This window comes from Diuraphis noxia, unplaced genomic scaffold (genome assembly GCF_037042655.1).
Source record: "Diuraphis noxia isolate RWA-SAM2 unplaced genomic scaffold, SU_Dnox_SAM2 contig0003, whole genome shotgun sequence".
NCBI lineage: Eukaryota > Metazoa > Arthropoda > Insecta > Hemiptera > Aphididae > Diuraphis > Diuraphis noxia.
Window position 1 is genome coordinate 5,541,463 of NW_028301713.1, and position 23,775 is coordinate 5,565,237.

General features: G+C 27.3%; 1 protein-coding gene and 1 long non-coding RNA gene across 2 annotated transcripts; both read left to right on the forward strand.

Annotated features, from left to right (window-relative positions):
* Positions 1–1,052: 1,052 nt before the first annotated feature.
* LOC149056581 (uncharacterized) lies at positions 1,053–5,868 on the forward strand. Its single transcript, XR_016191105.1, has 2 exons — positions 1,053–1,844; positions 2,524–5,868. It is a non-coding gene; the product is annotated as an uncharacterized LOC149056581 (long non-coding RNA).
* An 11,655-nt stretch (positions 5,869–17,523) lies between these two features.
* Positions 17,524–18,923, forward strand: LOC149056582 (uncharacterized). Its single transcript, XM_089223123.1, has 2 exons — positions 17,524–17,985; positions 18,081–18,923. Exons 1-2 carry the CDS (start codon positions 17,524–17,526, stop codon positions 18,921–18,923), a joined length of 1,305 nt encoding a protein of 434 aa, XP_089079249.1.
* Positions 18,924–23,775: the final 4,852 nt, after the last annotated feature.

Sequence of the window (23,775 nt, forward strand, 5' to 3'; positions counted from 1 at the left end):
TATGAATATGTTATAAATAAGAATTATATTTCAAATAAGGTTTAAATGATTTTTCTACCCTAATTAATATGTTTTGAAATTTATATTCTACCGAAAAACTTGAAAATGCATTGCAAACATTTCAAATACTTCACTTGATTTTCCACAATAATCATAACATTTAATGAATATTTTATAATTAAACAATATATTATTCATTTATTAATTATTATCGATTATAGCAAAACGTAAGTTGATTTAATTTTACCTGATTTATAATTTGCATCTTAAATATGTTTGAAGTTAAATCTTATGTTTATATAATCTTCAACATAATTTAGATAAGAAGTGTGATTTATTTTTTAAATATCTGCGTTCAATTTTCATAGTTTAAAAAAAAAAACTGTTTCTTACCTAGTTATAATCTATTATAATTAAATATTAACCTTAAACTACGTATTTATGTTGTTTAATTCTATGCACGACCTGATAGTAGACATATAAGTATGGATATGTTATAACTAAGAACTGTATTTCAAATTAAGTTCAAATGATTTTTCTACCCTGATTATTATGTTTCGAAATTTATATTCTACTGAAAATTTAAAATATTCATTGTAAAATTGCAAATATATATAATGGATTTTCCACATTCACCATAACATTTAATGAATATTTAATAATTATAAAATATATCATACACTCATTAATTATTATCGGGCATTCTCTGTCTATTATAGTTTATAGTAAGTTGATTTAATTTTAAATAATTAACTAATTTTACACGGTTTATAGGTTATATGCATTTAAATATGTATAAAATCTAATATTATGTTTATATTAAATCAAACATGATTTATAGATAAAAAGTGTGATTTTATTTTTTAATTATTAAATTATTTATTTATATATACAGGGTGTTCCAAATTTCATGTGACAGCAGATTTCAGCATGATATATTTAAATTAGGGGAAAATGACCTATGTAAAAACTGTTTTGAATCATATAATCTAAATTAATTTGATATTAAATATTTTTTTATATTAATTAGGAGGGGAGGTTTGAGGGTCAACTTTTAAAATTCAAATGGGAACCTATATTTTTGAAATATGATTCGTGCACGGTTTAATTTTTAATGAATTTTGACGGTTCATTTACATTTATGTGATAATAATTGGAGGAGCTATCGACATCTGAATATTGGTGTTAATTTATAAAATGTCAACAGTGAATAATACTAAAAGTGCTTCCGTTGTACGACCTTAATAATCCGGGTATCGAATTATCAATTTATTACAGTATACAGTAGTCAGTTCAAAGTACAGTATACCGTTTGATATTATAACTAGGTATCATATAATTTTATCAATGATATTATGATATTATATTTTATAACCTTAAAATTATTTGATGTTTACCAATCAAAATACATAAATATTAAATGCATAAATCATAGGCATCATATAAATATAATATAATAATATACAATTTATAATAATATGTCTATGTACTAAAATACTAAATAGCCGTATTAACATAGAACAACATAGAAGCTAAACTTGATCAGCTGATCGGGTTTACTTTACGTTTACCTATTATGATCTAAAGCCTGAACCTAGGAAACGAGCCCGTAAACCAACATGATGTTAGATCCTTGTTTACCCATATTCAGGAAACGTTTACTGTATCATTGGCGGGGTATTAATTTGATGGGCGACATGTGATAACAACTGAAAAACGTGTAATGTTTACTTTGTTAGTGGAAACTGGAAATTGTCCAGTAATTTTCCAGTCTCCTCAAAATGTCCTCTAATCGTGAGAAAATCATCCGAGAAGTTTGATTTCCGTCTGGAAATCGTTGTCTAGTAAGTAGTTGATAGTTAAATAGACAATAGCTATAATTAAAGTAATTAACTAGTAACTACTCTATGAGTTACTTATAAATGAATTGTTATTATTATTGTAAATTTGAATACATTATTACATTTATGCATACAATTTCTACATATACATGTATTACTAAAGACCAGATTTTTGTGCACAAAACACCTAAAAATCAATTAAAATTCTGAATTGTGCAAAATTCATGTGGTATTTCTAATTAGGAAACATTAATTTCCCAGCTTTTATTTCATATTACATTATTACCTATGCATAAATTTGTGTTTAGTAGCCAGTAGGTATCTATAATATGTACAAATCCATACCTATAAAATATAATCTAATTTACAACATTTTGTTAAAATTAACCATCATGGGAATGAACTGTACTATAATGATTAATAAAAAAAAACTGTCATTGTAGTATTTGTATATCATGGTCGTCAGTCGTCACATCTTCATTGTTCAAAATAAAACTTAAAATTAATTTACATGGGTAAAAATTATTTCTATACAATTTTAAATTTGGAATTACACAATAACAAATTGTAATTCGCACAAGAATCTAATCTTTATTTATAAATTAAAAACGAATTTATAGTAATTTAAATGCTTTTTTTTTACAAAAGTTGTGAAAACTTATATTATGTTTCAATCATTTAGATAGAATATTGAAGAAATTGTTGGAATAAAGGAATATCGCTGTTATATTCAGTCCAATCATATTGGATTACATATTACAATAAATTCTAAACAGTCACAACTGCAACAACATTTTATTCCAATTATGATTATAGAAGTATGTATGAAGTTAATACTATGTATGATTAAATAAATAAAATGGACTCATTAAATTATTTATTGTGTACTAAACCAAATAATTTCTTGTATATTATTGCATTAGGTGTTCAAATATGTATACATTTAGGTATAATAATTTGCATGAATATAATAATATACATCCTAGGTATAGTATGTAGTATTGTTATAGTCATAGTGATACTCAGTGATAGTACCTATCTTTGATATACTAATCTATACAAGCTCCAAGGTTAGGTCTATAAATTGTGTGCTACTTCTATGATAATTGATAACGCTTGTCACTTATTACTTTATAATTTTTTATTTGACAGAAAAATGCTTTAAACTTAAAAGTTAAATTAAATATAAATTAAAATACATAATATCTAAATATTTCATTATTTCAATCTGGTTGATATTATTTTCGTCAACTGGTTGTTATCGTCTGAAAATGTTTGCATTTATTTTAAAATGACATCAGAAGACTAAGAACTCTATTTACTCTAAGAAGGTAGTTGTTTATATCATAGAAAAATTATATTTGTATTCATCACCATCATTAGTTAAAATTTGAGGATATGTATAGTTTGATTATTTATCAATTTGTAAATGCCTTTAAAGTCGTATTTAATTATGTTAGTATAACAATTTACGTACGCAAGATAGATATCTAAGAATAACATAATATAGAATGCTTAATCCAGTTTTATATTCTGAGTGGTAATGTTAATACATTTACTTATCTATTATCAATACATTACACCATATACAGTGTTATATTAAGGGGCACAATTCAGTATATTTCAGCACCTAAATATCTATACATATAATACTAATGTATTTAATATTATTTTACTTCAATTCCTGACTCATGACTTAACTTAATTTTTATTTAGCCCATTGATTTAAATTAAAACTGTTTTATTGGATATGATCCATTTTCTTCAAACAGTTTAGGAAAAAAGTTTACTTTTTTAAGAATTAATTCTAAGAATTAAAACATTTTTAAATTCTTGAAATGTAGACAAGTTGAACCATTTTGAATAAGACATTTTTAAATTTCATAGTCGTCATTATTCTCAATAAAATTATTCTTCAATTAATCTAAAAGTCATTATTCATTATTGTACCTATCTAGGATTTCAAATTAGCTTTTTTATCACAACTCTAAGTGTAATCTTAATTTCCTAAGTTTTCTAATGTGACATCATTGTTTTTATTAAATCATATTCTCCATAATGATATCATAATGAAAAGTGGACAAATCAGAATATTTTAGATACTTATATCTAGATTTGCTATTTTGCTAATAATTATTTTCTACTAATTTGTTTAAACATTGATCGCATTAATTAATAGTGTATACCAATACCTTAAGAAGATGATTGACCTCATTTAAACCTCTGGCGTGGACCAAAATTCCGCAAGTAAAATGGCAGTCATAATTATATTGTATTGAGAGTATACACTTGTTGAAAGTAAAAGTATGCGAGTGTTTTAAACAAATAGTTGGTACCTATATTGATATAACTTTTTAACAACTTTTACCTATGTTTTACCTTGCATATCTTGCATATTCCTTGCTAATTTGAATATACTAAAATGTACTAAATGGTTCAACAATTATTTGTCTTTATATCCTTTCTTATGAAAATTGTACACATTTCAAATTTATATTTATTTAGTAAAATTAAATTAAAAGTTTTAAAATTGCCCTAAATCCAGACTGAAAATGCTTCTAAAAAAATGTTCAATCCCGGTCTAAAACCAGTAAAACCTAACCTCATTCACCACTCAGAATACATATATTATGATTTTACTGGTGCAATTGACATATTTAAAATACTTGATAATTATGTTTGATGTCATGATTAGGACTTTGATGTTGTTATAATTAATTAATAAGGTTATAAGGTTTCTACTTATTAGAGCAAAAAAAATTTCATAAAAATGTAGTTTAAAAATTCAAATTGCTTACACAAATGTGATATACATATTTTACTAATGTTGTGTAAATATTGTGTAACTTACATGTGATGATCCATGCTGCAGATGTTAAACCCTCCTATGGCCTATCATTTTTTTTTCTTGCTCAAGCCATTGGAGCAATAGGTACAATTATTTTTAAAAAAAAAAGGAAAAATTGATAATACATTAATAATAATTAAATACATTTTTAATAAATTCAGTCAAAATTGTCTTGTTCTAGACTTCTAGAGTATACATATTTGCTCATATTTTTATGCGTATATGTTTGTGTTTAAAGCTTTTAAGTCTCTAAGTCTAGCCATAACCTTTAGTCTTTAATAAATGAATTATTAATTTTAATAAAATTAATGTAACAACATCCAAGCCCTAGTTATTATAATTTAATATTAGATTGATCATATCTTAATGTTGTGAAAAGGTGATGTTTTTTCAAAATCTGTTTGATTTTATATGCATCATTCAACATTATGTTGAACGCGAGGTTTAATCATACAAGTTTTTGAAATTAATGTTGTCATTTTGCAGCGTTTAGAAATGATATACATATTTAATATTAAGTTGATTCAAACATAATATGAAAGTATAGGTATGTAAGTATGTTATTAGTCTTACCAAGGCTCGGAACTTAAAGCATTTGCATATTTGTTTAGAAAGTGCATATTGAAAATCTGATTCGATACAAATTTGATTCATAGTAAGTATACATATTACAAATACAAAAATGTTTGTTGCATAATTTTGAATATTTCGTGATTTTTTGTACAAATTCGCATATTTTAGGTATAAGAACATTAATTATATACAATAATTAATAATATTAATTATATGCATATAAGTAATATCATAGAATTAACGTGAATAATTTTTTTTTTTAGAAATTTATACTTTTATATTGTTTGACAAAATAAATTAATTCATCAACGGCTATTACCATTGCTCCCAAAAATAATATTATAATCTTTATATCTACTACTGAGAACTTGTAAAGCTGACCGCTGACCGGCCCGTATTTATTTTTATTCAAATTTACCACTGGATTAATATTTTGTACCATGATATAAATAAATTGTATAATCGTAGGTAATTAAATACATAAGCGTGCGGTGTTAATTTTTTTTAAATTTCTTCTAATTTTTTTTTCAGACACCTACCTAATTTAAATTTTTAAATTTTGTATGTAAAATGTATTTTATTCAATAAATTGCATATTTTCCAAATTTTTACTGCATATTTTTAAGTTCCTAGCCTTGGTTATTATTTATTATTTAAATTTATAAAATATGAATAGGCACCTACATTAGTCAAAAATACAGGTAGGTACCTAACCTATTTGTATACATTTTAAATAATTGTATGCAGTATAATAACATTTATACAACAATTTGGTATAATTAGCTATTGCTTATTTGTCAACTGAATGATATTTATTTCTAATTTTATATTATAAATAATAAATATTATGTAAAATTATTGAGGACACAAAACCCGTTCCATAGCATTGATTATAAATAAAACAATATCCAATATACATAATATGTAGACGGTACCTATATTATTATCTAATGCCTTGTTTTATTTTTATTTTTATTATCAATAGAATCATGTGACTTGACCTATGTAATATAAAATGAAATTAAGATAACAAATACACGTTTTCTTACTGGTAAATTGGTAGTTAGATAGCGTACAGATTATAAAGGTTGTAGGTACAACAATGCATCGGCGTATAACAGAAGCACAAAGTATATTATTATTATTATTCATTGATGGCATTTTTACAAATTAAATACAAAATTCGAATGTAAATAGCTTCTTTAATTATCAACCAATAATTATGAATGATACGTCAAAATTCATTAAAAAAAAATCCTATATGAATCATATTTCAAAAATATAGATTCCCATTTGAATTTTAAAAGTTACCCCTAAAATCTCCCCCTTTTAACTAATAAAAAAAAAAAATAATATCAAATTAGTTTAGATTATGCGATTCAAATAAGTTTTCACATAGGTCATTTTTTCCTAATTTGAGTAGATCATGCTGAAATCTGCTGTCACATGAAATTTGGAACACCCTGTATAATTAAATTTTCATGCTTTTCTACCGAACAAATAAATTTTTATCGATATTTATAGAAAAAAAAAAACTAAAAAAGTTGAAAAATTAAAATGTCAGTAAACAGCTCAAAACAAATCTAAATATTTTGAAAATTTTATCAAATATAACGAAACACCAAAATAAGGAAATCGCTAAAAGTGAAAATCCAATGTTGTAAAAATTTAAATTTCAAATGCTCATAAAAATTTCTTTTATTTTTCAACTGCTATTGTAACAATATGTTAAGAGCCTTGTATTAAATTTTCAAGCTTTTCTGCCTAACAGATAAATTTTTATCGATATTAATTTAAAAAAAACTAATAATGATCGAAAATTTGAAATGCCTATGAATAGTTCAACTTAAGTCGAAATTTTTTGAAAATTGCATGGTGGATAGAATATACTTATATAAACATTAGGTGAAAATTTCATGTATCAATGGTCATTTGTTTTAAAGTTACATCAAAAACCAAAATCGATTTTGTCGAAAAATGACCGTGCGTAAATTTTCCTGTATTTCCCTTAATTTTTAATTTGCTTTTCTCGATTATTTAGAAAAGTATTAAGAATTTTTCACTTTTGACCCCCCCCCTCCCAATGTACCAACTAGATTCACTTTCTGATCGAACGAGGTTCTGAAGTCAAAAATTGAAGCACTTTTACTGTCCCAAAACGTGATGACAAACACAAAAAAAAAAACACATCATGGTAAAATCAATACATTCATTGCTCCGTTCAGAATCTAAAAGCGGGTAAATGGATGTCACTCTGCAGTACATTAGGGGGTGTGGTGGACCTCTGACTAGGGTAGATTAAATTTGAATGCAATGATAGCTAGGTATCATTGTACACGAAAAACGATTCTGAACCGAGATGATTTGTCAGTCTAAGATATATTATATTTAAATATTGTCATAATAATTATATTCTATTTTGATACAAATATTTTATTTTTCAATTAGGTCACATTTTGCATAAGGCATGGTTAATCAATTTTTCAAAAAACATTGCATGTAGTTATCATTATTCATAATACCTTATATGATCATAGATATACTGATATATATATCGTTACGCGATTTCATAAAAGTTTAAACTCAATTGCTCAAAACATATTTCTTTTAATGATGCTTCAAATTTTTCTAAAGCTATAGAAGCAAAACTGATTGAAAACTTAGTGTTGAATATTTTAAAATTAGATATAAATACACACAATTTTATGAATTTTGAATTATAAAATAATTTGCAAATATTCATGGTTTTGACGAACTTTTGTCAATATTTGAACTTCAAATGATAATAAAAAATTTTTGCCTATATTCTCTTATAATTTTTTAGTCACTTTAAGAATAACTTATGAGGAACTTTGTATTAAATTTTCAAGTATTTTGATAGGGCCAAAAAACATTTATCAACACTTTAAAAAAAAAATTTTCAGAAAAATTGAAAATTTCAGTTGTCTATAAATACCTCAAAAAAATTCAAAATATTTTTAAAATTAAATCATGTAAAGCAAATGCCAATCTAAATAACTGGTAAAATTGTAAAGTACCTAGGACTTATACTTTTTGAATAATAACAAATATTAAAAATCGTTTGAGGATAAATCGTTATCGTTAAGCTATTTCCTAAAAATTTAAAATTTTTCCTATAATGATGCTTCGAGTTTTCTCTATAGCTACTTTAAGGAAATCTTATGGAAAACTTAGTGTTGTATTTTTAATCCTTAGTGGCTTAGTTATAAACATGAAATTTATTATGATTTTTCAACTTTAAAATTACTTGTAAATTTTCGCAATTTCAACAGATTTCGAAAAAATTTGAACGATAAACGCTTATAAAAAAAAAATTGTGACAAACGATTTTTAATTTTTTTTTTTTGCTAATATAAGAACAACTCATAAGTAACCTTATATTAAATTTTGCGTAAATATTTTGAGAAAAATTCCCGCTTTTCTATCACTTTTGTTTTTCGCGATTTTTTTAAAACTGTTGGAAAATGTTTACTTTTTACCTCTATAATGCAACAAGGATATTCACTATTTCATCGGAAATCACCCCCACAGTTTGAAATTGAAGCATTATTTCGAATAGTTATGCTGTACAAAGACACACCAAAAAAAAAAAAAAACACACATCATTGCAAAATCAAAACATTCATCACTCCGTTCAGAATCTAAAAAAATATTAGTTACAATGTATTATACTTAAATATTAACTTTAAACTACGTATTTATAATGTTTCATTCTATGCATGACCTGATAGTAGACATATAATAATGAATTTGTTACAACTAAGAACTCTATTTCAAATACAGTTCAAATGATTTTTCTATCCTACTTAATATGAATTGCAATATATATTCTACCAAAAAACTTGAAAATTCGTTGCAAACATTTCAAATAAATCAATTGACTTTCCACATTAATCATAACATTTGATAAATATTTTATAATATTTTATAATATTATAAAATATGTTATACACTTATTAATTAGTATCGTGTATCTTCTGTCTATTATAGATAAACGTAAGCTGATTTAATTTTAAATAATTATTTAATGTTACAAGATTTATGATTTGCGTCTTAAATATGTTTAAAGTTTAATCTTATGTTTATGTTGTATTCAACATAATTTAGAAAAGATGAGTGATTTTTTATTTTAAATATCTGCATTCAATTTTCCGAGTTAAAAAAAAAAAAAAAAAAAACTGTTAGCTATAATCTATTATAATTAAATATAAACCTTAAACTACGTGTTTATAATGTTTAATTCTATGCATAGCCTGATAGTAGACATATAAGTCTGAATATGTTATATCTAAGAACTCTATTTCAAATTAAGTTCAAAAGATTTTTCTACCCCAATATTATTATTATGTTTTAAAATTTATATTCTACCGAAAAACTTGAAAAATCAATGCAAACATTTCAAATTAATCACTTGATTTTCCACTTTAACCAAAACATTTGATGAATATTGTAGAATTATAATATATATTATACACTTATTAAATATTATTGGGTATTCTCTGTCTATCATAGTACTAGGTAAGTTGATTTAATTTTAAATAATTATCCAATTTTACACGATTTATAGGTAATATATATTTTAAATATGTTGAAAGTCTAATCTTTTGTTTATATTACATCAAACATGATTTAGATCAGAAGTGTGATTTTATTTTTTAATTATTTGCATTAAAATTTCCGAGTTTTTGAAAAAAAAAATATGTTAGTTATAATCTATTATAATTAAATATTAACCTTAAACTACGTGTTTATAATGTTTAATTCTATGCATAGCCTGATAGTAGACGTATAAGTATGAATACAGTGGCGTAGTTATGGAGGGGATGATGGTGATAGATCCCTCCCACAGCATTTTTTTTTATGTTTAATGCATTGACTTATTTACTGATATAAGATTATTTGGTTATAAAATTACCCATATTATGTCATAAATTATAATCACGGATATAATCCACTTATCCATCTTATATAGGATCGATTGAATGCATTAACCATGTTAGGTGTTACAAAAAATTACACATTGACCCAGAGGAAATAATGAACGAGTTAACTAAAACACCAAGAAAATTGATATTATTTTATAAATTATAGTGTTGTACAATATGTTTTCATTTTTTATTTTTTATTTCTATTTTTTTTTTAATGTATAATTATTATGCACAATATATTTATTTTTTTAAATTTCTATCGCTTATTTTATCTATTGTGGTGCTATAAAAAACAAGAGTGGAGGGGAGATACTAAATTGTATACGGTGTACTGGCGGTAATAAATAAGTACCAATTTAACTGTGTCTAGTATTATGTTTAAAAAATGAAAAGAACTTTTAGGGGGTGTGGAGGGCAAAGCCCCTACTTTATATTTAGCCGATAAATTATGCATCCCCTCCCCCAGAACTAAATCACAACTACGCCACTGTATGGATAGGTATATTATAAATTTATAACTAAGAACTCTACTTCAAATTAAGTACAAATGATTTTTCTACCCTAATTAATTTGAATTAAAATTTATATTCTACCAAAAAAATTGAAAATTCATTTCAAACTTTTCAAATAAATCATTTGATTTTCCACTTTAACCAAAACATTTAATGAATATTTAATAATTATAAAATATATTATACACTCATTAATTATTATTGGGTATTATCTGTCTATTAAAGCAATACGTAAGTTGATTTAATTTTAAATAATTATCTAATTTTACACGGTTTATAGGTTATATGCATTTAAATATGTATAAAATCTAATATTATGTTTATATTAAATCAAACATGATTTAGATAAGAAGTGTGATTTTATTTTTTAATTTTTTAATTATTTATTATTATTATTATTTATTTATTTATTATTATTATTATATTATTAAATTATTATTTTTTAATTCAAATTTCGGAGTTTTTGAAAAAAAAAATTTAGTTACAATCTATTATAATTAAATATTTACCTTAAACTACGTGTTTATAATATTTAATTCTATCCATAGCCTGATAGTAGACATAAAGGTATAACTATAAGAACTCTATTTCAAATTAAGTTCAAATGATTTTTCTACTCTAATTATTATTATGTTTCAAAATTTATATTCAACCGAAAAACTTGAAAAATCATTGCAAACATTTCAAATTAATCACTTGATTTTCCACTTTAATCAAAACATTTGATGAATACCTATTTAATAATATTATAAAATATATTATACACTTATTAATTATTATTGGTAACCTATTCACTGTCGATTATAGAAAAACGTAAGTTGATTTAATTTTAAATAATTATTTAATTTTACACGATTTATAATTTGCGTCTTAAAAGTGTTGAATGTTTAATCTTATGTTTATATTAAATTCAAAAAGATTTAAATAAGTAGTGTGATTTTTTTTAAAATATTTTCATTCAATTTTCTGAGTTTCTAAAAAAAAAAAATTATAATCTATTATAATTAAATATTAATCTTAAACTACGTTTTTATAACGTTTAATTCTATGCATGGCCTGACAGTGGACATATCGACTGGTATAAGGCAAAAGGGGCCAAGCGACATTTTTACAACTTTTCAGGAGTGCAAAAACAAAATTTTCATGTGCTCTCAACTTTGGCGTTGGGGCTTTGTTGTTTAATTAAGCTCCAGGAATTCTGTATTTATTTAAAGCTATTTAAAAGAATTACAAAATTATTTATGAAAATCATTATACTTAGGTAATAATTATTAATTATTTGATAATAAATCTAAATACTTAAACAAATATTTACAAGCGTTTTATTATAAGTACTTTTCAATAAATTATTTAAAATACTTCTTCAAATACATAACTGTATCTATTAGAGTAAATACATTTTCAACTCTGGCTGGTACCTGGCTGATACCTACAATGTAGATATAATATTGTTTTTATAATTTGATATTGAAAATAATTTTGTTATAATAAGTGCATAAAATACGCTTCTGAGTGTGTTTTATATCAAAGTTTGGTTGGAAGCATTAAATGATTGTATTCAATGCCATAATATAGTTGCAATGTACAATTGATGTGTGTCACAAACATAACAATCTATGTGAAATGTGCAGGCATAAAAAAATTAAACTTCAATATTACTAATGATTAATATAAATTATAATATTATGTTTACTTCCTGATGTTGTTTCATTCTTTAGTGTAGGACTATAAAAAACCACGAAAAATGAATAAATTAAGTGTAGGTAGTAAATAAAATATATTATACTGCGACTGATTTTGATAAAAAATCTCATAAATTATAATATTAATATCAATATTATAAAAGGTGATAAGCGATAATAGAGGGGCCCAAGCACCACGTGTTTGTCGCTTGGTAATATTAATTTTCATCAGTGTCGCTTATACCCCCTAAAAAAGGCGCTTGGCCACTACACTTTTATCAATAAATGTCGCTAATACCGAAAAATAACGAAAAATTAATTATCTCATTACTAAATTGTCATTCACCAATTAACTTATTGAATTTTAAGCCATTCATTTCAATGCTATTTGAAAACCCTTCAGCGATAGCCGACGATTCTATGCTCGTCACACCCTTCGTAAAATTTAAAAAAACACGTATGCGGCTTTGTAGATGTTTTTAACGTTTTAGCTCTTTCACATACAACACAGTACCGGTTTCGGATTCCAATAAATAATATTTTCTTCGAACGAAATCCAATAATTGCCGCCTAAATATTTATGTAATGAATTTATATTAAATATTTAGCGTAAAAATCACGAAAATTTGAAAACTATTTTGAGTATTATCATTATAATGACATAATGATATTTACCGCTCCAGATAATGCGTCGTACTTCGTTTTATAACTTCGCTTGCTCCACTGACCAACAGCAATAACTGGGCACATTGGTGTTCTATCGCAATCGATATCACCAGCTTCCAATGCTTAACGTTTTTCTTCTAGACCAGCCTTTTTCATGGCGTCCCAAGCAGTCTCTTTCACTTCGTCGCTCAAATCTTGAGCTATTTTCACGTATGTTGTATGTGTCATGCATGGAAGATCTATACATGCTGAAAATTCGGCCACTTCAGTGTGTCCTATTCCTATCGCATACGTAACACTGACAACTGCTTTATTAATTGGTATACACCCCAGGTCTTTTTTTTCCGATTCAATTTTAGTCAACATATTGCACATTTTACACTTAAATATCCACGGGAAAAATATCCAGAACGAACTTCTTTCAAAAATACACAATCAATAAAAGTGCAACCCAATCCTATGCCATGATTACCATTTCTAATTTGGTCAAAAATGTACATTACATCAACTATTCTTCGACCTCCAACACTAAAAAAAAGCAGGTAAATGGATGTCGATCTGCTGTACAGTAGGTTACAAGTTAGTTTCTGTAATGGATGGTATTAAATTTTAATTCAATGATAATATTACCTACATCATTGTATACGAAAAACGATTCTGAGCGGAGACGGTTTGTCAGTCTAGGATATTTTATATTGTAATTATTATTATTTTTTTTTTTAATGTAGATATACCTATAAAATAAATTCAAAACTAATCAAATCAGATTCATTATGTACCCGAGTCACTCAATCATTCATCGCATGATACATACAATTTATTATAAAGTATTAATATAAGTCATCAACGGCATTAACGATTAAAATTAGAATATAAAGTAAACTTTAGAAATTTCAAGTACCCTGCACCAATACAGTATTTTAAAATTAAAACAATATAACTAAAATTTTTATTCTTGGTTATTTAGTATGTAATTTCATCCAATTTTGAACTTAAAATAACTAAAAAAAAAAACTGTGTTTGAATAATTTTTAGATTTTTTTGTAGCAGGATTAACTTCTTACGTGGAATCTCGTTTTAAATTTTCATTCCTTGGCTATAAAAGTTAAACGTTTTATTAATTTTTAACAGTTAAATAATTTGTAAATTCTCAATTAAATAAATTTTATCAAAATTTGAACTTTAAACGGTTGTATAAAAAAACCCCGTGCCTATGATGTGTTTTTAATATTTTCCAACTGATATTATATCAACTTATGGAGAACCTTGTATTCAATTTTCAAGTAAAAACTAAAAATCAGAAAATTTCAAGTGCCAATAAAGAACTTAAAATTGTTGAAATATTTTCAAAATTTTATCAAGTATGGAGAATCCTCATATAAACATTCAGTGAAAAAAATTTCACGTACCTATCTATGGTGATTTGTTTTAGAGTTACCCAAAATCAATTTTCTCAAAAACCGATTTTGTGTAAAAATTTCAGTTTTCCTTATTATTTTTTTCTCGGCGCTTTTGAAAACTACTGTGGTTTTAAACTTTAACTTTTCAACTAGATTCACTTTCATATATCGGATAAGCTACTGAAGTTGAAATTCGAAGCATTTTTTCGGCAACTTATCGTGTAACCAGGCAAAAAAAGTAAAAAAAATAAAAACACAGATCATTGTAAAATCAATAAATTCATCGCTCTGCTCAGAATCTAAAATAAAAATAATATCAGTATCAATCTACTTTAGAGGTATCTTTATTCAATTTTCGTTTATTACTAACTTGTTGTCCTCGGTTTTATGAGATATTCTTTTGTTTTCAATCAAATCAATATTTTTTTCAAAAACCACATTTAAATCAGGTAAAATAATGTTTGAGCTAAAATTATAATTCAATTTTTAAATTTTAATCAGTAATAAAGACTTTTAAAATAATAATACTTACTTTATTGAAGTTGAACATTCTGGTGTATTTGAGTTACTCGAAACAATACCTGAATCATTCCAAACATCATTTGGTGGAACATTTATTTCAAAACTCAAATCAGGCAAACTAGTATTTTTGCTATAATTATAATTCAATTTTTAAATTTTTCATAAAAATTAAAACGCTTCGACACAGAAAATATTATCTTCTATATTGTGTAAAAATTTGGTTTCTGTACTACGATTACCCACTGAGTGAACTGGTTCTTACCCGCGCAAAATGGTTCTTACTATCAAATTTACGGACGTCTCACGTCCTCTTAATAATCTATTATTCTATTTCGACCATTATCTTTATCGACATCCAGCGGGTTTTACGATCGATACGGGTTTACAGTAGTCTTTATAGTTAATCCTTACACAAAAATTATTACGAGATATGAGAGGTAGTTTTCAGATGGCATATTACTAGAAGTATTAAGTCCTATTAATTTTTTTTTTCGACCGGTTAAAATATGTATGTATAATTATATGTATCTATAGTTTTTAGTTTGAAATTTGAAATTTTTGCCAAAATATGCAAAATAAGCATAACAATTTTAAAATATGCACTCTCCTGCAAAATCTATAAAATATGCACATTCAAATTTTAGATAATATGATATCATGGCACCGAGAAACAAATTTATTTCGCACTCTGCTATATTTAACAATAATTAAAAAAAATATGCAAATGCTAGAAGTCCCTAAGCCTACATATAACTAAGAACTCTATTTCGAATTAAGTTAAATCATTTTTCTACCCTAATTATTATGTTAAGAAATTTATATTCTACTGAAAAACTAGAAAATTCATTGCAAACATTTCAAATAAATCACTTGATTTTCAACTTTAATCTGATGCGGCTACAACGGTGTTGATGTGGCTAAGCGTCGGCCGGTCAAGGTGTGGTGATTGGTGTAGGTAGAGGTGACACAACACAAAAAACAACTGTCGCGCAGGGTGATCAATACATTGCGTTTTATTTGAACACACAAAAAAGAACAACACACAAAATGAATACGACTGCTACCAGTTGCTTTAGTGAGTCGGTTTCGTCGACGAACGTGTACGCGTCTCAACGGTCGGACGAAAAAGTTTCCTGTTGCGACGACGTGTCCGCTGTATGGTCTGTGCAAAAGTCGCCGATGTCCGACGGCCGGTACCCGTCCGGCGCGACTTGTCTTCCCATCCCGCCTAGCCTTTTCGGCGTGAAGTGAGAGTCGACGGTGTCGCGTCATTGTCACCGGTGGTGGTGGTTGATACAGTTGTAGATCGGTCGCGGTGGTGCCTGTACTTTGTACTGGCTGCTGTTGCGTACCGTGTCAAATCATAAATTCATAACATTTAATAAATATTTTATAATTATATAATATATTATACACTTATAATTAATGATTATCGAGTATTTTCTGTCTATAATAGAGGAAGGTAAGTTGATTTAATTTAAAATAATTATTTAATCTTACACGATTTATAATTTGCATTTTTAATATGTTTAAAGTTTAATCTTATGTTTATATTAAATTCAAAATGATTTAAATAAGTAGTGTGATTTTTTTTAAAATTATTTGTATTAAAATTTCCGAGTTTTTGAAAAAAAAACTGTTAGTTATAATCTATTATATTTAAATAAAACCTTAAACTACGTATTTATAATGTTTAATTCTATGCATGGCCTGATAGTAGACATATAAGAATGAATATGTTATAACTAAGATCTCTATTTCAAATTATAAGTTCAAATGATTTTTCTACCCTAATTATTATTATGTTTCAAAATTTATATTCTACCGAAAAACTTAAAAAATCATTGCAAACATTTCAAATCACTTTGACAACTGCTTTATTAATTGGTATACACCCCAGGTCTTTTTTTTCCGATTCAATTTTAGTCAACATATTGCACATTTTACACTTAAATATCCACGGGAAAAATATCCAGAACGAACTTCTTTCAAAAATACACAATCAATAAAAGTGCTAAATCAGTAAAATCACTTGATTTTCACGAACATTTGTGTGCCATTAGTGTGAATTTGTGTGACTACTTTCAGAATTTGTGCGATTCCGGTTTAACTATAAATTGAAAAATAGAGATGGGGGGCCAGAGAAATATTCCCCAGCCCCCCCTCATGGAAAAAATTACAATTTTTAAATTTTTTTTTCCCCAAACATTAGTGCACCATTAGTGTGAATTTGCGTGAGTATTTCCAGAATTTTTGCGAAACCCGCTGTAACTGAAAAATTTAATTTTTCGATTTTGGCATTTCCCCCCCCCCCCCTAACCACTCATGGAAAAAATTACATTTTTTTTCGTAAATCATTAATTGAAATACTTACAGCATTTTAATTTATTTTTATTCTCTCATTAAAAAAACATATCCTTACTTTATATTATAGTAACTGTCAACAAAGCACGTTTGTAGGTAGTTAGGAGCTACGGGCTGACTTTGATTAGTTGGCCCAAACCGGCCCTCCAGGTTTGGGGGTTAAGCGATGGACCAACAATCCATTCTTGTAAAAAAACCATATGTTGTGAATCTTCTAACAAAGCCTCGGATTATGGATAATAATGGGATTTTATGTGGAACTCGGAACGGAAAACTTGTGGAGACTCGGTTTGTAACATGGAATATCAGAACTCTCTATAAAGCAGGAGCTTTAAAGAATATTGTGGAAGAAATTGAAAAATATAAAGTGCCAATAGTCGCAATACAAGAAATTCGTTGGCTAGGAAATGGTAACGTTCAGGCTAGCAATTCAACTATCTTTTTTAGTGGCAAAGAGACAGGCAAACATGAACAAGGAGTAGGTTTCGTAGTTAAAAACTCCATAATGTCAAGCATTAAACGTTTCATGCCAGTGAATGAACGTCTGTGCTACCTGCAAATGGCTGGATGGAATTTCGATATATGTATAATTAACGGTTATGCCCCGACAGAGGATCAAGAGGAGGAAGTGAAAAATATTTTCTATGAGGATCTAGAGAGATTATTTGACTCTCTACCAAAAACAACTGCATCAAGATAATTGCTGGTGATCTGAATGCGCAGGTCGGTAAAGAACAATTTCTTAGACCAACAATAGGCCAAGAGAGCTGGCACTCAGTATCTAATGATAATGGGTTGAGATTAGTTGGCTTTGCAGAATCGAAAAACCTTATTATAAGCAGCACCTATTTTCCTAGAAAGAACATCCATAAGCACACGTGGACTGCCCCAGACGGTAAGACGAAAAGTCAAATCGACCCTATAATTATTGACAAGCGACACCGAACAAGCATAAAAAACGTCAGAAGCTATAGGGGTGCGGATGGGGACACAGACCACTTCTTAGTGATAGCAAGCCTATCGTTAAAACTGTCAACGATATGGAGAAAAAAGCAACAACCTAATACAGCACATAAACTAGATAGAAGTAAATTAAGAGATCAAAAGGAAATCATGGAATACCAAAACAGAATAAAGGAAGGATTGAACAGCTTTAACATAATACAAGAAGAATTGAGTAATGTCATAGAGTGGACCCAAATAAAGGAATCACTAAATAAAGCAGCAGAAACTCTCCGAGTTACCAAGGGAAAAAGTAAGAATCACTGGTTTGATAATGAGTGTCGAGACGCGATAAAAAACCGAAAAGCAGCAAGAGCTAAAATGATACAAAATCCTTCGACTTCAAATTTACAGGAATATGCAGAGTTTCGCGCAAGGTCAAATAGAATAATTAGGCAAAACAAAAGAGCATCAGAAAAAAATGTCCTAAATGACATTGAGTCATATAAAAAGGACCCGAAAATGTTCTTTGAAAAATGTAAATCAATAAAAGAAGGCTTTAAATCTCGTACCTATCTTATGACTAATGACGATGGCAACCCTTCTAATATTCAACAGAAATAATCGGTGAATACCAGTGTGGTTTCATGAAAGGAAAGTCCACTACTGACCATATATTCACCCTTAGACAGGTTATGGAAAAATATTATGAGTATGACAAAGATCTACACATGATTTTCATCGATTTCCAGCAAGCTTATGATAGCATTATTAGAGACCGGCTATGGTCAGCACTTATACATTTCGGAATACCAAAAAAGTTGGTTAAATTAATAAAGTGCTGCAATTCTGACACGCTTTGCAAAGTGCGCTTTCTTGGAGAAACATCAAAGGAGTTTGAGGTCAGGTGTGGATTGAAACAAGGGGACGCGCTATCTCCCGCTCTCTTCAATCTACCACTTGAAAAAGTCGTAAGAGATATGCAGGGAGACCGAGAAATGGAAGTACTGGGGCGCTCATCTCTCTTAGCATATGCGGATGACATTGTGTTATTTGGAGAATCAAAAACAGAATTAGAAGGAACAGTACAAAAGCTCATACTGACAAGTAAAAAGATGGGCCTTAAAATAAATGAAAATAAAACTAAGTATATGCTAATGAGTAGACGACCTACTCCGTTACAAAATGTGAGCATTGATCATTTCTCTTTTGAGCAAGTCGAAAATTTTAAGTACTTAGGCGCTAATATAAATCATAAAAATAATATGCATAACGAGATTAAGTCCAGGATAAGTGCAGCAAACCGTGGATACCATGCAATGAGAAAAATGTTCACATCGAAACTGCTATCTAGAGACATAAAGAAAAAACTATACATTGTCTACTTGCGCCCCATTGTCATGTATGGATGTGAGACATGGTCCACGACGCAGGGTGACGAGAATAAACTGTTGACTTTCGAAAGAAAAATACTTAGGAAAATATATGGGCCTATATTAAACCCGAATACTGGTGTATACGAGCGAAGAAAAAACGCTGACTTAAGCAGTCTGTTTAATACAGCCAATTTAAAAGATTTTCTAAGGTCGAAAAGGTTAGAGTGGGCTGGCCATGTTTGGCGTGCAGAGGGTAAATTGATAAAACAGGTACTCATCAACAAACCAAATAAAAAACGACCTGTAGGAAGGCCAAGACAACGGTGGTTGGACCGAGTAAAAGACGACCTGAAGAGATTAAGCAATGGAGCAAGTATTGTGGATGCAGAAGATCGAGAACTTTGGAGAACTTTGGTAGAAGCTGCGAAGCGCCTAAATGGCGCGTAAAGCAAAAAAAAAAAAAAAAAAATATAATAAAAACTCATAAAATACATTTTTCGATTTATTAACCTATTGTACCTATTCCGGGAATATAATTCCCCTACGTCATGATCGTTGTCGCCACTATTCGTGCTTTGACCCGTTACAAATCGGTTATTATAATAATATAGTAAAAAATGTATTAGTATGAAAATAATCATACTTTTTTGACATTTAAGACACACTTTAATTACTCGAGTCCAGGTCCACTCAACCGCTAAACCAGAAATATTTTTACTATATGTCAAAAAAGTATTTATGTATTCATTGCACTAAAAAAAATTAATTTAGCTTATCTTAAACAAAATAATTTATGATTGATAATGTACATAAATAGATTTAACCCTAAATACTAGATACAATTTTGGTGATAACCGAACGTAAAATAATAGCACATCATTGAAACTAGGTACCTACAAACGTGCCTTGTTGACAGTTATTATAATATAAAGTAAGGATATGTTTTTTTTAATGAGAGAATAAAAATAAATTAAAATTCTGTAAGTATTTCAATTAATGATTTACGAAAAAAATGTAATTTTTTCCATGAGCGGTTGGGGAGGGGGGGGAATGCCAAAATCGAAAAATTAAATTTTTCGGGTACAGCAGGTTTCGCAAAAATTCTGGAAATATTCGCACAAATTCACACTAATGGCGCACTAATGTTTGGGGAAAAAAAAATTTTTAAATTGTAATTTTTTCCATGAGGGGGGGCTGGGGAACATTTCTCTGCCCCCCCATCTCTATTTTTCAATTTATGGTTAAACCGGTATCGCACAAATTCTGAAAGTAGTCACACAAATTCACACTAATGGCACACTAATGTTTGGCCAAAAAAAAAATTAAAAAATTTAAAAAGCCCCCCTGGCTGGCGAAATGTTCGTTTGATTTTCTACTTTATACACTTATTAATTATTATCCGGTATTCTTGTCTATAATAGAGGGAAGTAAGTTGATTTAATTTTAAATAATTATTTAATTTTACATGATTTATGATTTGCATCGTTTAAAGCTTAATCTTGTTTTTATACTATATTCAACATGATTTAAATAAGTAGTGTGATTTTTTTTTTTTTAAACATCTGCATTCAATTTTCCAATTTTGTAAAACAAAAACAGCTGTTACTATAGTAGTTATAATCTATTAAAATTAAATATTAACCTTAAACTACGTATTTATAATGTTTAATTCTATGCATGGCCTGATAGTAGGTAGTCACTAGTCAGTAGACAATAAGTATATATATGATATAACTAAAAACTACCTATTTCAAATAAAGTTCGAATGATTTTTCTACTCTAATTATTATGTTTCAGAATATATTCTACTGAAAATCTTGAAAATTCATTGCCAACATTTCAAATATTTCACTTGATTTTCCAATTTAATCATAACATTTGATGGATGTTTTATAACTATAAAATATATTGTACACTCATTAATTAGTATCGGGTAATCTTTGTCAATTATAGAAGAACGTAAGTTGATTTAATCTTAAATAATTATTTAATTTTACATGATCTATGATTTGCATCTTAAATATGTTTAAAGTTTAATCTTGTTTTTATATTATATTCAACATGATTTAAATAAGTATAGTGAGATTTTAGATTCTGAGCGAAGCCTAGTGTTTAAAACATTCCATTTCAGAGCAAAGCTCGAATCCATTGAGGTCTTTGTCGTATTTGATTGCTAAATCGTTAGTCCATTTTTTAATTTCATCAAAATCCATTGACGATAGCTTACTTCCACATAAAAATTCAAAGTCATTAGATAAAATAGTCATTCTTTTAAATTGCCATTTCAACTCGATAAGATTGAGTCAACTGCCGTGTAAAAATCATTTTTAATTTTGTCGTGGACGGATATATAGCACCATCATTATCTATTGCTTCATACATGCAATTTTCACCGAATGTTTATATAAGCCTATTCTATCCACCATGCAATTTTCAAAAATTTTCGACTTAAGTTGAACTATTCATAGGCATTTGAAATTTTCGATCATTATTAGTTTTTTTAAATTAATATCGATAAAAATTTATTTGCTGAGCAGAAAAGCTTGAAAATTTAATACAAGGCTCTTAACATATTGTTACACTATCAGTTGAAAGATAAAAGAAATTCATATTCACAATTCTTTTTTATAAGCATTCAAAGTTTGAATTTTGACAAAATACGTAAAAATTCACAAATTATTTTAAGTTAGAAATTCATAAAAAATGTTCTTTTTAAATCTAAGATTTAAAAATTTAATACAAGATTCCTTACAAGTTTGTCAATATTCATCACAAATAAAAAGTCCACCGGAAATTCAAATTAAATGTTTATGAGCATTTGAAATTTTAATTTTTACAACATTGGATTTTCACTGGATTTCACATTTAGTGATTTTCTTGTTTTGGTGTAACTCTAAAAGTCTAAAACAAATGACCGCAGATACTTGAAATTTTCACTGAATGTTTATATAGGAATTTTCTATTTAATAAAATTTTCAAAATATTTAGATTTGTTTTGAGCTGTTTACTGACATTTTAATTTTTCAACTTTTATAGTTTTTTTTTTCTATAAATATCGATAAAGCATTTGAAATTTAAATTTTTACAACATTGGATCACTAAAATAAAATAAATTCATAGGCACAATTTTTTTTTTTACAAGCATTCAAATTTTCAATTTTGACAACATACGTAAAAACCATAAAAAATCGTAAATTATTCTATGCTAGAAATTCATTAAAATTTTTCCTTTTATATCTAAGATTTGAAAATTTAATACAAGGCTCCTATCATATTTTTACAATAGCAGGTGAAAAATAAAAGAAATATATTGTCACAATTTTGTTTTACAAACATTCAAAGTTTGAATTTTGAAAACATGTACAAATCACGAAAATTCACAAATTATTTTAAACTAGAAATTCATAAAAAAATTTCTTTTTCAATCCAAGATTTGAAAATTTTTAATAATGTATAATATATCCTAGACAGATAAACCGTCTTCGCTCAGAATCGTTTTTCGTATACAATGTGTGAGATTTCGGTCTTTTTAGGGACTTACTTTCCACCCATGTGAACAGGGGAATACTGACCACATGACCTATAAACCGCACCGCGCGTTGGCTCGAGAGTCAGGTCGATGGAATTTATAGGTTTTGTACAGCAGTGGTTAATGAAAACCAAAGATTTATTATAAAGGGGAAAAAATATTTTTAATAACAAAATTAGAATTTTAAAGGTAGTTATATGATTTATTTTCACCGGGCACTAAATTTGCATAGCAAATAATACAAAAAAAATTAATGATATAAATTTGGCACATGGCAAGTGCAGCATAAGAAATATAATCAGATAAATACAATAAATATAAAATGGATAATATTTCGGCACATGGCAAGTGTATAAGGAAGGAAATAAAAATGAATATTAACGTTCCGACGAACGGTTGCCGAGCACATATGTGAGATTTATAATACGTCAGTATGACATATCTATAACATATTATTTGTAATAAAGGAAACGACCCACGGCTCCGCAGAACGGTTACCGGTGCACCTCTGAGGAAAATCTGAGTATATAAAAAAGAAACTAGGGTGATGCATAATCAAAATGAAAAAAGA

What these genes read in the sequence shown, in the direction of transcription:
- LOC149056582 (XM_089223123.1), top strand. Translation starts at nt 17,524, where the DNA reads ATGGACCAACAATCCATTCTTGTAAAAAAACCATATGTTGTGAATCTT. An exon ending in CAGAGGATCAAGAGGAGGAA is followed by an intron (nt 17,986 to 18,080) that starts GTGAAAAATATT and finishes CTGAATGCGCAG; the next exon opens with GTCGGTAAAGAACAATTTCT.